This window comes from Trachurus japonicus, chromosome 6, assembly GCF_045865225.1.
Source record: "Trachurus japonicus isolate A0001 chromosome 6, Traja_1.0".
Classification (NCBI taxonomy): Eukaryota; Metazoa; Chordata; class Actinopteri; order Carangiformes; family Carangidae; genus Trachurus; species Trachurus japonicus.
In genome coordinates, this window is record NC_140912.1 from 1968973 (window position 1) to 1983797 (window position 14825).

Sequence of the window (14825 nt, forward strand, 5' to 3'; positions counted from 1 at the left end):
GTGCGTGTGTGTGTTACCTCCTGCTCATCTCTCCTCTCTCCATCTGTCTCTCATTGTTCCAGTGTAACAGGCATGGAGGCGTAAATGCCCAACTGGAAGAGAGAGAGAGAGAGAGAGAGAGAGTGTGTGTCCATGTATGTGTGTGTGCGTCCGTGTGTGTGTGTTGACAGAGGCACAGGAGGGACTGAAGAGGCGAGTGTTGACAGATGGATACTTCCTCATAGAGGTGGTCATGTGACCAAAACCACCGTGATTCACATTCCATCACAGTCTTTGTCTCTCCTGTTTGCCTCCTTTTTCCTCTCGTCTCTTTTAACTTTATGTCCTTTATTCCCTCCCTTATTTCCTCCACTTCTCCCTCCTCTCCCCCCGGATCACCTGCCCTCTGTCTCCACCTTCTTCCCTCTACCCTCCTCCATTGTTTTTCTTCCTCCTGTCTCTTTCTATCCTCTCCTGTTCAACCATTCATCCATTTAACCTCTTGTCTTATGTCTATGCGTGCGTGTAATACGTATGTGTGTGTGGGTGATATTTTTTTGTTTATCAGATCTGCTTGTAACTGTGATATGAGGCATTTAAATGATTCTCCGGTGGATCTTTGTATTCCCCTACCTCTTCTCTGTGAAGCTGCATCCTGCTGCCAGGCACATTATTTCATTTGCCAGACACACACCAGTCAGATACAGGCGTGTCCTGCTGATGCTCTTATCGATCAACACACTGCACAACTGGAGAGCCAGCAGATTCTCAACTGGAATCACGATTTTTTTTTCATTTCCTCCCTTCTCACCCCTCTGGAGCTTGATTAATCTTTCCAGCAGTAGAGTTAATTAATAAACGTCCAGTCCACCACAACCACATCATTCTGACACTTAAACCAGAGAATACAGCTGTTTTACAGATGTTTCAAATCATCACCACATCTGCCACCGTCACCTGCAATGCCTCATGTAACTGTGTGGTGTAATGTTGAACAGGATGTACAGAGGAGCTTCACACCCATCATGACCTCTGACTCAACACAAACACACCGTATTTAGCCGGATGCATCATTTTACTGATGAAAGTGTGTGTCCCATGTTGTGTCTGTAACAACATGTTATTAACGTGTGTGTTTTTTCAATTGCTTTAAGGTGTATGACACTCCTCCCATGGTGGTGAAGGGGCCCTCTAGTGGTCAGGATATATATGACACCCCAGCCAGCACAGACAAGAACACACAGCAGATGGTGAGGAGTTTGGATTTGTTGGACTTGTTGTGTATTTTGTGTGTCACCGATGTGCAGCATGACCTTTTTGTCTTGTGTGTGTGGGAACACAGCAGACTGTCTTTATGATTTCAGGAAGCTCCTGTTTCCTCAAGAGAATATTTTGGCAAACTTCACATCCTGGATTTGAAATTGAAATTTGAGTTGATGTGAACTTATTGGGAGTACTGTAACATACTATATGTAAGAGTAAAAAAAAGAATTTGTAAGATAATGGTTGTTGTATGATAATGATATATAAAATGTAATATTTTAATTTTCTTTTCGTCCTGGGTGAGAGGTCCCTCTGCTGTTGCTCACCCTGATGTTTCTCCTGTTTTTTCCCTGTTAAGAGTTTTCTTGGGAGTTTTTCCTCAGTCGATGTGAGGGTCTAAGGGCAGAGGAGGTTGTTATAGATACAGATAGAGAAAACTTTATTTTTCCCCAAAGGGCAATTCACCGTAGAATCATTCATACAACATAAATTCATAAAAACATACATAGAGATGTCATAAATATAGAAATAAATAAAACAAAACATTATTCCCCTCATATTACTCTTACTGCTGTAGGGTTAGCAGCATTGTGCAAATTCCCAGTTCAATTCTCTGCATTCAACAGCCGAATAGCAGAAGGAACAAATGATTTGGTCTTCCTAAGAGGCTGCATGTATCGCCGTCCTGATGGCACTAGTGCAAATTCTTAAACAAGAACATGTTAGTGATTAATAATGCATTTTGGCTTCTTGAGGACACGTTTCTCCCAGAGAGAGTTTACATCCGTCCTTTGCGTCCCAATAATTTTGGAGCTGACATTTACAATTTTATTTAGACAGTTCCTGTGGAACCAGCAGATAAAAGACAGTTATGATGCTGTGTAAAGCCCTTTGAGACAAGCTGTTATAAACTTTCATTGCCTTCTTAAAGGGATAGTTCAACATTTTGGCAAATTGGCCCACTGCCATAATCGCTATAGTCATAGCAGTAGGTTCGTTACCTTTATTTGTCGGTGTAAGCTATTTTTAGAACGGAGGAGCGGAGCGTCAGGCTGCTCGGAGCTACTATGAAGGCTAAGGGAATTTCTTGGTTTCCCTCATCAAACTCATCAAATACACAATCCCAAAACTCCAAAACGCTTTCGTGGACAAGTTGTGACCTGCACAATCACCACACTATGAGATAATAATGGAACGTTACGAAACAGAGCCGTTTTCGAGGTAAATACAGAGTCTGCTTGATGAAAAACTGTCCCTGAACGCAACGCGCATCAGCGGTTTTGCATGAATTTACCTCTAAAACAACTCTGTCTGGTAACGTTCCATTATTATCTCATAGCGTGGTGATTGTGCAGGTCACAACTTGTCCACGACAGCCTTTTGGAGTTGTTGGGTTGTGTATTTGATGAGTTTGATGAGGAAAACCAAGAAATTCCATTAGCCTCTGTAGCATAGCTCTGAGCAGCCTGCTGCTCCGCACCTCCGTTCTAAAAACAGCTTACACCGACAATTAAAGGTAACGAACCTACTGCTATGACTATAGCGATTATGGCAATGGGCCAATTTGCCAAAATGTTGAACTATCCCTTTAAAGCAGATTTGATAAAATTGGTATAGAAAAAGGTATGGTTAAAAATCAGTGTGACTGATCAGGTTTGTGTTGGTGCTGTGAGATCTGCAGGACACGAGGCTGTGACTGCTTGTAAATAATAAACATGAAAGGCTTTATGTAATTATTTATCTTCTTTCTCTTCAGGTCTATGACTTCCCGCCATCCGTCAGTAAAGACGTCCCTGACGGTCAGCCAATCAGAGAGGAGACCTATGATGTACCACCCCACTTTGCCAAACTCAAGCCCCCACTCCCAGTCCCTCCACGCCAGTACCTGCACAACAACCTCAATGACGATGACGACGAGCCCCCCATCCCAGAGGACGTGTACGACGTCCCGCCCCCCATCCCGTCTGACAAGCATTACCATGGAGACAGGAGCGGGGTGGGCCAGGCCCCGCAGGAGATCTACGACATCCCAGCCAGCCTGCGGACAGGAGCTCACACTGCCCAGGATGTCTACGACTTCCCCCGAGAACGAGAGGACAGAGGCGGCGACAGGGGAGACCATTATGTCTACGATGTCCCCCCACAGGTAGGAGAGTTAAAGGGGCAGTGCCACGTTTTGAGAAATATGTTGATTTGCCTTTAAAGGGATAGTTCACTCAAAATTCAAATTTCACTCATTATCTACTCACCCTCATGTCAACTAAGAGCTGTGAGAATTTTCAGAGTCCTCTGTTCCTTCTCTGAGTTACGGGGGGGTCCGCGCAGCAGTATTTGTCCATATAATGGTTGTGAATGGATACCAACTTTCTTTGTCCAAAAAGACACACCAAAAAACATCCAAATACCTCCATACTGCTCGTCTGTCCCTCTTGTATTGAAGCCCCGACATGAGAAACTGTTCCGAAAAAAATTAAATAAGTCTATATTTTAAGCTTGTTTGTAGCTCTTAATCGACATGAGGGTGAGTAGATAATGAGTGAAATTTGAATTTTGGGTGAACTATCACTTTAACAATGTCAACATTGTGATGCTACAGCTGCCACCATCTTTGTTGTGTACTGTTACCAGTATTGTTCTTGTCTATCAAGATTGCAGCAGTTCACTTCACTATCTAGGTACTATGTAGGGATTTACCAGAGATGCACCGACTGATCAGCTAGCGGTCAGAAAAATCTTATCAGTCTCAGATATCCAGTTCTGTAAAATGTACAAATTAACACGAAAGTTGAAGAGGAACAACCAGGAAAACATTCAGAACAACATCTTATTCTGTCTTTTCTTCTCACTGAAGTTACAGTAGCATGCTAACCTAACTCTAGCTCCACGGTGCCTCTGTGTCTCAGCCATCAGTAATTATGGTTACACATCAAAAGAGAGTTGTAACCAGAAAGCTGTTATGTCATCATCTCTGTTGGTGTCTCAGTAACACTAACATGTCTGCAGACGTACTTCTTTTCATACTAAGTCCTTGTGATTTTTTCTATCAATGAATTGAAATCTGTTTTTTGGTGCTGTTAGCCATTGTAATATTCATTAATCAGCTGTTGTTTCTGTTTGTTTGAATCATTTGTCTTCAACACAAACTTCACATGCTACTCTCTGTTGATGAAATAAACACTTTTGGTGATGAGGAGACAGATAGTTTCTACTTTACTCAGTGGTCATATGTGTTTTCCAGGTTGTGCGTGATGCCCAGACCACTGAGGAGCTGACCATGTCCTTCAAGCGGCTGTCCGCCTCGAGTACAGGAAGTACCCGCAGCAACCACTCTGCTTCATCCTTGGACATGGTCCCTGTCCGCGACACCTCCTCCGTCCCTGCATCAGGCTCCATGTCAGGGAAGCCCCTGATCCTGGACCTGGAGCAGGCCATGGAGCGTCTGTCTCGCCTGCAGCAAGCCGTCGAATCCAGTGTTTCCCTCATGATGTCGTTCATCACAGGGAACTGGAGAAGCCCTGCTCACCTGGAAGGGAACCTCCCGGCCATTCACCAGGCTGCCGACCGGGTGCGCGCCACTGTCCGAGACTTCCTAGAATTTGCCCGGGGGGCCGTGGCCAACGCCACCCAGGCAACGGACCGCTCGCTTCAGACCAAACTGGGCCGCCAGGTGGGGAAAATGGAGGAAGTCTTCCAGAGTTTGGTCCGACACAGTCAGAGCTTGGACGCTGTTTCCTGGTCACACGCGGCCCTCACAACACCGCCACCCGGAGGAGACGATTTAGATCGACTGATCCTGACGGCACGAGGGATCCCCGACGACGCCAAGCAGCTCGCCTCCTTTCTCCACGGGAACGCCTCACTTCTCTTCAAAAGGACCAACCGGCTGCAGCAGCAGCTGCCACTTCCTCCAATCCCTGGGGAGATCAGCGGTCACATGACAGGATCAGGAAGCGGGAGCTATCAGGGAGGGGAGAGGGTGCACATTCAGTCACGGCCCCTCCCCTCTCCGCCAAAGTTTACAGCGGCAGAGGAAGAGGAAGGTGTGGACAGGCCATATGAGACCACAGAGGAAGGCTGGATGGAGGACTACGACTACGTACATCTACAGGTACACACACACACACACACACACACACACACACTGCACATTAAGAGATTACCTGACATGTTAAATAGAAACTGCTGCTGCTGACTCTAGAATAAACACAGAGAACACTTCACTTTACAGATAACTCACTGATACACACAATGACTGAATGAAGAGAGAAATGAGTTGTGAGGTTATGGTACTTGTTACTTTTTGTTATTTTTATATCCGTGTTCACACTACTTAATATGTCAACAAAATAAAACAAGAATTTTGAAAGTGGCTTTATCCAATCTTCAGATTTCGGGTCTGGAAATGTACACAAATTCACGCATATTTAATTAGATAATGTCTCATTTCCATATTTAAGCATAATATTTAAGAAAACATGTAATACAAAAAATAATTGTCTCAATGTAAGTAATAAACATAGAACGTTTCATGGCAATAGCTGTTAGTTAAATTTTTTACCCTATTCACCTGTAGTGTCTCGCCTTAACATTTTGTTTTGTGTTACCTTCGGGAACATGAATATCATCCTATGCTGTAGTTTAGTTTTTGTTGAAGATGAATAGAATATTAAACAGTGATATGACCACATATTATCGATTACACAGCCAGTCAACATATTATGTTGATGGTGTATTTTGTTTACCTCCATCTGTCCAATGTCTACACCACAGGCAATCTCAGTTTTGCTAAGATCACTGAAGCTCTCTCTGTACTGTATGGTTGGGTATCAAACCTCACACATACAGAAATGGTTCTTTGTCATAGAAAAAGTTATTTGATCCATTCCATCATTCATTTGAGTAAATATTAACCCCCAGCAGACATTATGCATGTGCATCTTGTCCTCTACATCCCCTCTGGGAAGTCAGGAGCTCCTGTGCATTTCCTGCATATCACCATTAGAGGGAGACAGTGCTTATGTGTTCTGCTCCATGTTGAGACAGTTGTGTTGTAAATGAAGGGTGTGTGTCCAAGAGGTGACCTGTGTGTATCTTTTTGTCGATCTATTAGGGAAAGGAGGAGTTTGAGAAGAACCAAAGACAGCTGCTGGAGAAAGGCAACATCATTCGACACAAGACACAACTGGAACAGCAACAGGTGTGTGTGTGTGTGTGTGTGCGCGCGCGCGCGCGCGCATGTGCGTCATGATTGGACACATACATACATTATTATTTTGACCATTTAGCGTTCCCATCACAGTTAGCACTGTTGACTTGAACTTGTGGTGTTTCTGTGTGAAGCTTTTCTCCAAAGTGTATCAGAGTTAAAGGGACATTGTGTAACTTCTCCTGTTATCCATTCACGAAAATCGATTATTTGATTCAAAAGTATGTTTTTCATTAATCAGTTATCACCCCCATCAACAAACTGAAGTGTTCCTTTCAGCTCTGAATTAGCCGTTCATATCATTCATATCTACATGGAGCGGGTAAGCTCGGTGCTGGCTGCCATGTGGTGTCGCCATGTTTTTACGTTCAGTGGCAGCGTGACGTAGGAAACCACGGAAACTCAGCGGAGACACCGGAGCTGTCGGCTCAGGTCGAGGTGGCGTCTGTGAAAAGTCATCGCGGTAACGCAGTGAGGAGGAATGGAGCATTACACTGATGCTGCATTCACCTGCAGTCGGGCAGACGGCCGTCGCTAACAAACCAGATGTCATTTTAGTCACAGAAGTCCAGAGAAAGCTGGTAAAACGTGGGTCGGGTAAACAATACCACATCGCCATGACAACATATTGTCACGTGTATTGTTTTGCTTTGTGCTGACAGACCACTTGTTTACATAGAGGATTGTTTATGCCGTTACGTGCAGCGGCTGTCGTCCGTCTGCCGTCTGCCCAATTTCACGTGAATGCAGCATGAAAAATACGATTGAGTTGCTTGTGATATACAACCGCAACGTTAGATGGGAGGAATTTCTACACAATGTACCTTTAAAGTTTGATCAGTAGCTGCAATATCATCATTGCAGCATTACTTAGCACTAACAGTGTTTACCTCGTCTTCCTTTTCCAGATTAAACAGTTTGAGCGGCTAGAGCAGGAAGTCAGCCGGCCAATCAACAACGACATGACGGGCTGGGCCCCCCCTCCCCATCACCCTCTGTCCGGCCAGCTGGCCCAGAACGGCTCCGCTGCCCCCTCCTCCAAGCTGTGCCACGCCGACCGGCAGCTCCTGCTCTTCTACCAGGAGCAGTGCGAGCAGAACGTCACCACGGTGACCAACGCCATCGATGCCTTCTTCACAGCCATCAACTCCAACCAGCCGCCCAAGATCTTCGTGGCGCACAGCAAGTTCGTCATCCTCAGCGCTCACAAGCTGGTGTTCATCGGCGACACGCTGTCGCGCCAGGCCAAGTCTCCGGACGTGAGGGCGCGGGTGGCGCAGAGCAGCAACAGCCTCTGTGAAAAACTCAAAGACATCGTGATCAGTACGAAGACGGCGGCGCTTCAGTATCCCTCCCCCGGGGCGGCCAGAGAGATGACGGAGAAGGTGAGGGAGCTGGCAGGGTACACGCAGCAGTTCAGGATGGTGCTGGGACAGCTGCTGGTGATGTAGGAGCAGAGGCTGGAGGAGGAGAAATCAGTGACACAAACTGAGATGTCCAAGGAACATGGGGCAGTAAATCCTCCCTGTACCACAGGGTGGACACCCCTGCAACACGAGGGGGGAGGACCCGGAGCCCCTTGGAGCACAAAGTGCTGCAGGAAACCCTGTATACCCTTCCAGTGTGAGGTTGGGGACTCCGTGTGCCTGGACAGGGCGAAGCTTTCTATTCCTTACACTTCTAACATGTAGCATGGGAAACCCTGTACGGTGCCGGATTCGGGGGGGGTCTGAGACCTTGTCTGAGACCCTGTCTAGGACCGGGGCCGCTGGCCTCACACCCCACCCTCTGCTCCCTCTCTACCTCGCCTCTCACTGGGACCATTCCTCTCTCTTCCCTCCTTCCACTGCGCTTTTTAATCCCAATAGAGTCAAAGGAACATTTTATCCTCAGTGGGCTGGGCCAATGGTTGTAAAATAATCACTGTAAATATTTAAGTTACCAGTTTAGTCAGAAAACAAGAAAGAAAAAAAGACTGAAGAACTTCCAGTATATAAATATAAATATATGGCTTTTTTTTAAAGAAAAGATGAAAACATAAGAGTAGTTTTTAGACCATATCAATTATTGTTATTATTATTGCTATACCTTATAATTATGGCTCTGATTCTTGATCCTTGTATCATTATTGTTATGGATGTGTAAATTCCAGATGATATGTATGACTGTGTTGTAGTACGTCAATGCTCTTCAGCCCTGACAAAGGCACACTTTCCAAGAAAACACTGGAGCACACACACATGTTGGGACTTCACCTGATGACAGACTGACGGCTCCACGCGTTGTCTGAGCAGAACGTCATCAGGACGAGGTCCACGCCGAGTTCCACCACCGCCAGTGAAGGCAACACCGCTGCCTACAGATACCCGCATTGTGAAAGACGATCTCGGTGCCATCTCAGCTGGTTTTTTGGAAACTATACATACGTTGTTTTGTAAGAGGCATGTATCAGAGAACAGGAGTGTAAAACGTTCAAGGCAACAACTGAAATTAAACCTGTGTTTCCTCTTTTCTCTGACACTTTGATATGGTGTGTTTTTATGTGAAACAACTGAAGATGTTTTGGTTTTTCTCTAAGGGTCTGTATTTCACCCATATTAAAATCTGGCCCATGGATAGATGTGAAAGATAAAACAGTAGATTTAACAGTTTACTGTTTATTATGTTTGGTTTTAATAAACACGAGCAGATCATCAGACTCATCAGGTTAGAAACAAACCTGTTTTTATTAGGAAGGAATAAAGAGCAAACAGTGAAATAATTGTCATGTTCGTGTTCCAAGGATGAGGCCGTGTTGATAGCAAGTAACTTAGTTTAATGTCTCACGTTCTCAACAACATACATGTGGCTTAATGCAGTCTTGCTCTACTCTGTTATATGGTACGGTAAGCTGACTACTAACCAGTACTGCCGCCTAGCGGTCAAACATGTAATAACATCCAATCATAACATCCCCCTTTTTCTAAGGTAAAATGCATTAACATGAATCATCACATTAGCTGTGTCAGTTATTTCAACCATTTCACATTCAGCATAACTCTGCAACACATAAGCAGTATAAACAGTTTATATCAGATTGCATAACTCATATCTAAGCCAACACTAGACCATTTAGAACACATTCACAACATCAGTCGATATACATTTTGTTCAACATCTTTAACATGCATATTGAATTTTCTTTGTTTATAAGTTCAGTCTATCAGGCTTTCTGATTTCTCTTGTGGACCTTCTTAACTCAGGTTCGCTCGGAGTAGGTGTGTGAGAGTCAGTGTTACAGTCCATAGCAGGTGTGGGAATTACCTGAGATTCACCACAGGTTACACTGAGCTCACCAACAGTCCCTTGAGGAGTCTTTAATAGACTGCGACGATTGCGTCTGAGGATTTGTCCATCATCAGTTTTCACCGTGTACGATCGTGGAGCAACTTCTTGCAGTTGCTTTTGTACTCCATCCATCAGCATCCTCAATCCTGACTGTGTTGTTGGTAGTCAGTGGAGGGAGATGCTTGGTTGTTCTGTCATAGAATGACTTTTGCATCATTTTCTGTTGTCGTAGCTTACGTTCAATCTTTTGCTTTAATTTGTCGTTTTGATGACTCGGCAATGTTGTTCGTAGCTTCCTCTTCATCAGCAGTTCAGCCGGTGATAGGCCGCACTGAAGAGGTGATGCTCTGTAGCTCAATAAAGCCAGATGGGATCCGAGTCACTATCAGCAGCTTTCTTAAAGAGTTGCTTGAGAATGTGAACTCCTTTTTCAGCTTGCCCGTTTGACTGTGCATAGTGTGGGCTTGACGTCACATGCTTGAAATCATATTGCACTGCAAACTTCTGCCATTCTTTGCTGCTGAAGCAGGGGCCATTGTCGCTCACCACGGCGTGTGGGATGCCATGCCTGGCGAAGATAGATTTAGCATGTGTTATGACACAAGTTGATGTTGAGCTTGTTAGTAGCGCCATCTCAGGGAAGTTTGAGTAATAATCCATTACCACTAAATAGTCTTTACCTCTGAGATGAAACAAGTCCATTCCTACTTTGTGCCATGGTGCTGTTGGCACCTCAGCTACCACCATAGGCTCTTCTATTAAGTTTACAGTTTTTCCTTTCTTCCCCTCTTTCCGTTTGGAGAAGCATTATTTAGCAAAATGATTCTTGCCTTGGCAAGTGGAGCATTGCTTACCAAACGCTGGACACTGTCTAGGCTTATGCTGTGAGCCGCAGCCCTTGCAGTTTATCATCACGTCCTCCTGCTGTGCAGGCCGGGTCTGTGTGCGCCGTCTCCGCTGATACGACACTGCTCCAACCGCTGCCGCGCTGTCGCTCTGCGCCGAGGCGACTGCAGACATCTCGCTGGACGTCCTCACGTGCCTTTGGGACAGCTCACTGGCCTGACAGATCTTAATGGCTCCTGCCAGCGTCAGCTCCATCTCCCGTAGTAGCCTCTCTCTGACCTTTTTATCCTCCACGCCCAAGACGATCTGGTCCCGGATCATGGAGTCCTTCAGCGTCGCGAAGTTGCAGGACTGCGCCTTTAGCCGCAAGTCCGTCAGGAAGCTATCGAAGGGCTCATGCTGCCGCTGTGTACGAGACCGAAACACGTACCTCTCGTACGTCTCGTTCTTCTTCGGAGAACAGTGAGTATCAAACTTACTAAGCACTACATCCAACTTTTCATTATCTTCAGGACTGTCAAACACGAACGTGTTAAATACTTCTATGGCCTGTGGCCCTGCTATCGTTAGCAGCAGCGCTACCTTTCTTGCTTCCGGCTTAGCCTCGAGTCCCATAGCCGCAACAAACAGGTGAAACTGCTGTTTGAAGGTGCGCCAGTTCTCGTCGACGTTCCCCGTTAGTTTCAAACTTTCCGGTGGTTTTAAATGCATGTCGTTCATTCGAGTTTACTCCTGGTACCATGTCATGTTCGTGTTCCAAGGATGAGGCCGTGTTGATAGCAAGTAACTTAGTTTAATGTCTCACGTTCTCAACAACATACATGTGGCTTAATGCAGTCTTGCTCTACTCTGTTATATGGTATGGTAAGCTGACTACAAACCAGTACTGCCGCCTAGCGGTCAAACATGTAATAACATCCAATCATAACAATAATGACCTTAGCATCCATCACAGGTTAAAGCAGATATCATCGGCACGGCCGTTTCGGCTAATGCTGTGTTCAAGGCAGGCTTTTGAAACCGTAAGTTACAGCTTCAAGTCACAACTACGACTTGGTAGCGTTCCAGGTAACCCGTAGCTCGTGTTTTTACCGTCCTGTTGTCTGTGAAAGTTCCCTATAACGCAGGGTTGCCAACTCTCACGCATCTGGCGTGTGTCACACGCTTTTAGGTCCTGTCTCACGCTCTCACGCCACTCAAACAATTCTCACGCCAAAATCAAGCGAATCAAAAAAAAAAAAAAAAAATTAAAGCAAGCTTGGCACTCGTCAATAGGCTCTCTGATTGGTGTGCGCGTTGCTTATCCGCGTGTCGATGGGACGGCTGTTCAAGCCTGTGATCACAGCACAGTAGGACGGGGAGTTGTCGATCCGTGACCCCCCCCCCCCCGCCCCCACCAACAGCGGCACGGTGCTGAAGCCTGGACCCGACTTGGTCCGAATCCGATGGCCAAAAAAAAGAGGGAGAGAGCGAAGCCCGAGACACAACCTGACCTGACCGAGTTATGTTTTCGGACTGAACGCGGCTCTAACTGACGCCTGCGGTCGGGCTGGTTGGGCCAGTCCGCTGAAAACTATAAAATCAAGATGCAGACTGGGTAGCACAAAAGTACAGCCAGGCAGCTCAGTCCAGAGAGGAGAGGAGAGAGAGACAGCGCAGCAACAGGTGTGTGTGTGTGTACCTACGTGTGTGCGCAACTGCGCATGCATGCACGTGGGCCATACCTGCAAACTCCGAATGGGTATGTAGAATGTTTATTACAGAAGAGAAACACACATTTCAGGACCTGACTTGTATCATCAGGCTGTAGTAGAAGACTGAAAATCACAGGACATGTCTGTTCTGTCCTTTCATATATTAATAGGCTCAATAGGCTGGTCCAGGCCAAAAGCCACAGCTCCCCACTAGACCAGTTTCATACACTCCAGCCATACAATGATAGGAACCACAGATCTGCTTTTTTCCCTCTTATCTGGAGCAAATGTTGTGTTTTCCCTTTATTTTCTTCTCAGAGTACACCAGAATGCTTCAAATACATGTTAAAATCACAATTTTTTCCTGGGGGGGGGGTGCCCCCAGACCCCCCTAGAGGGATATACGTATTTTGTCACCTATTACACCTCTAGCCTACTCAGTTTGCAGGTATAATGTGTGTGTGTGTGTGTGTGTGTGAGAGAGAGAGAGAGAGAGAGAGAGAGAGAGAGAGAGAGAGAGAGAGAGAGAGACAGAGAGAAAAACTACAATAAACATAACTATTATTATTATAGACACCCCCCCCCCCCGCCAACAGAATCTCACTCCAGCCCAGGACCAAAAGTTGGCAACCCTGCTATAACGGCCACTCGTAACTTCCGACCCGTGAACTCGTACCAGATCGAACTGGTATGACTTCACAGGAAGGAAAAACACAAAGTACGAGTTTCCTTGAACGCACCATGAGTTAGCAGCCCCCGCCCTTGTCAGGCATCAATTGGTCCTCGTGCTACGTCACCACATTCACGCGCATCCCTTGGCTGCACACACAGCCCTTCATGCCGTTCTCTCCTCTCATTGGATAACACTTGTATCCCACAAGGAAAATTTTCTCCTCGGGTTACAGCAGAGCAGAGTGACGGAGAGACTCGTGTTTAGGCTGGAATACTTCATGTAAGTGATTGCTGACGGAAAAGAGGACTATTTAGGACTTATATTAACAAAAACATTCCACTGATATCTGCTTTAAAGGTCCATACAGGTACAAGGTAGATGTCCATGCAAAATTTTGTACATTTAAAGGTCATTCATCTGTTTTAAAATAAAAATCACACACCAGACAGATTTTGGCCACAGAAATGTCTCATAAATTTACTTGAGGCTCTCTAAAGTTGTGGGCTGGTTCTCCTACAGGCTACAGGCTCAGGATTTGGGGCCTTACCCCTTCCAGGGATTGATTTGATCATTATTTGTTTTTTTGTTTGCATATCTTGTGATTTCACAGCTTTATGGAAGTGCATCTTAAAGGGAACAGACCTGCAAAACCTTAAACATCAAATACAACATGACATCATGTAAATAAATAAATGGATGAAATATAAATGAACTGAACTAACTCACAGGACAGTAACATGAAGAGTCATGAGGTGTGTACAGATTTGTATACCGAAAAAATGATCAGTGTTGTACTGTGTGATTTCTACAAATGGCCACTAGAGGGCGACAATAACAAAACAAAAAGTGAGAATCTGAGATTTCAGATGTGGAGGAGCCCGAGTGTTTTCCTGGCCCATGTGCAGACTGAAGGCCATCCCAACTGTGACTGAAGTCTGTCACTCTGAGAGTGTGTGTAATGTGTGGAGCCACAGGAAACAAATCAGTGCAGTTCACTCAATTTCAGACAGAAACATGCAAACAGAAAGTAAAACAAATCAAAGACACAGTTACTCTGTCACATGTTTTTAAAAACACAATAGATATAAATGAATCCATACAGTCAAACCAGCTGTGCATTAAGCTGCCTGTATACATGATTGTAATACTGAACATGTTCCTTACTGACCAACATCTCAGCTGCTCACCTCAATGAGGATGAAGTGAGTCTGGTTTTTGAAACCTAAATGTGATGTTTATGGCACAAAGCCAGGACAGAACAGGACAGTCAATGTTGAGGACAGGTTGAACAGGTCAGTCATAACAGTAGTCACATTACTTTGACTGTTGGAAGAATGATCCGTCACTGTAGTTGATCTTCCTGTCTGTACTGTAATATATGAAGGACAAAACGTACAGAGATGCAAACTGACAGCAGCAGTTAATGTAAGCCTAAGGTGGACAAACCCAGTGTCTCTCATTGTTGGTGCAGTGCCACAACAAGAAACTGTGCACTGTGACACAAAGAGAGACAGACAGTCTAACCACTTTATTTGTTTAAGACTTAAAGGTGTACAGAAATGGCCGTTTGTCCTGTTTGTCGCGCCGAGTTGTCACGAGCTGCAACACGAGTTTACCCGAGTAAGGAAAACGAATTTGATTGGTCGCTATCGAGCGGGCGGGACATTCAAAGCTTGGGGCGAGACCGAGCTCGGTGTGTGTGTGCGTGTCTCAGACGTTTGAATGACGGATTACGGATCCAATATCAGTGGCTGGTGAATCGTGTACAGGCTGACGTATAATCCGTGCGCCTGCATTATCCAATGCGAAAAAAAAATACACACTTTCATCCCGGATT

General features: G+C 45.4%; 1 protein-coding gene across 4 annotated transcripts in view; it reads left to right on the forward strand.

The window, feature by feature from the left end:
* Positions 1-8966, forward strand: part of bcar1 (BCAR1 scaffold protein, Cas family member) — an 87496-nt gene extending 78530 nt beyond the window's left edge. For 3 of the 4 annotated variants that reach the window (XM_085778256.1, XM_085778254.1, XM_085778255.1), the window contains 5 exons: positions 1134-1229; positions 2999-3388; positions 4481-5350; positions 6353-6439; positions 7357-8966. In XM_085778256.1, coding sequence (XP_085634382.1) covers positions 1134-1229; positions 2999-3388; positions 4481-5350; positions 6353-6439; positions 7357-7899 — 1986 coding nt within the window. In that variant the 3' untranslated portion in view covers positions 7900-8966. The remainder of the gene's footprint in view (positions 1-1133; positions 1230-2998; positions 3389-4480; positions 5351-6352; positions 6440-7356) is intronic. The other variant, XM_085778257.1, reaches the window with a different exon arrangement.
* The last annotated feature ends 5859 nt before the right edge of the window (positions 8967-14825 follow it).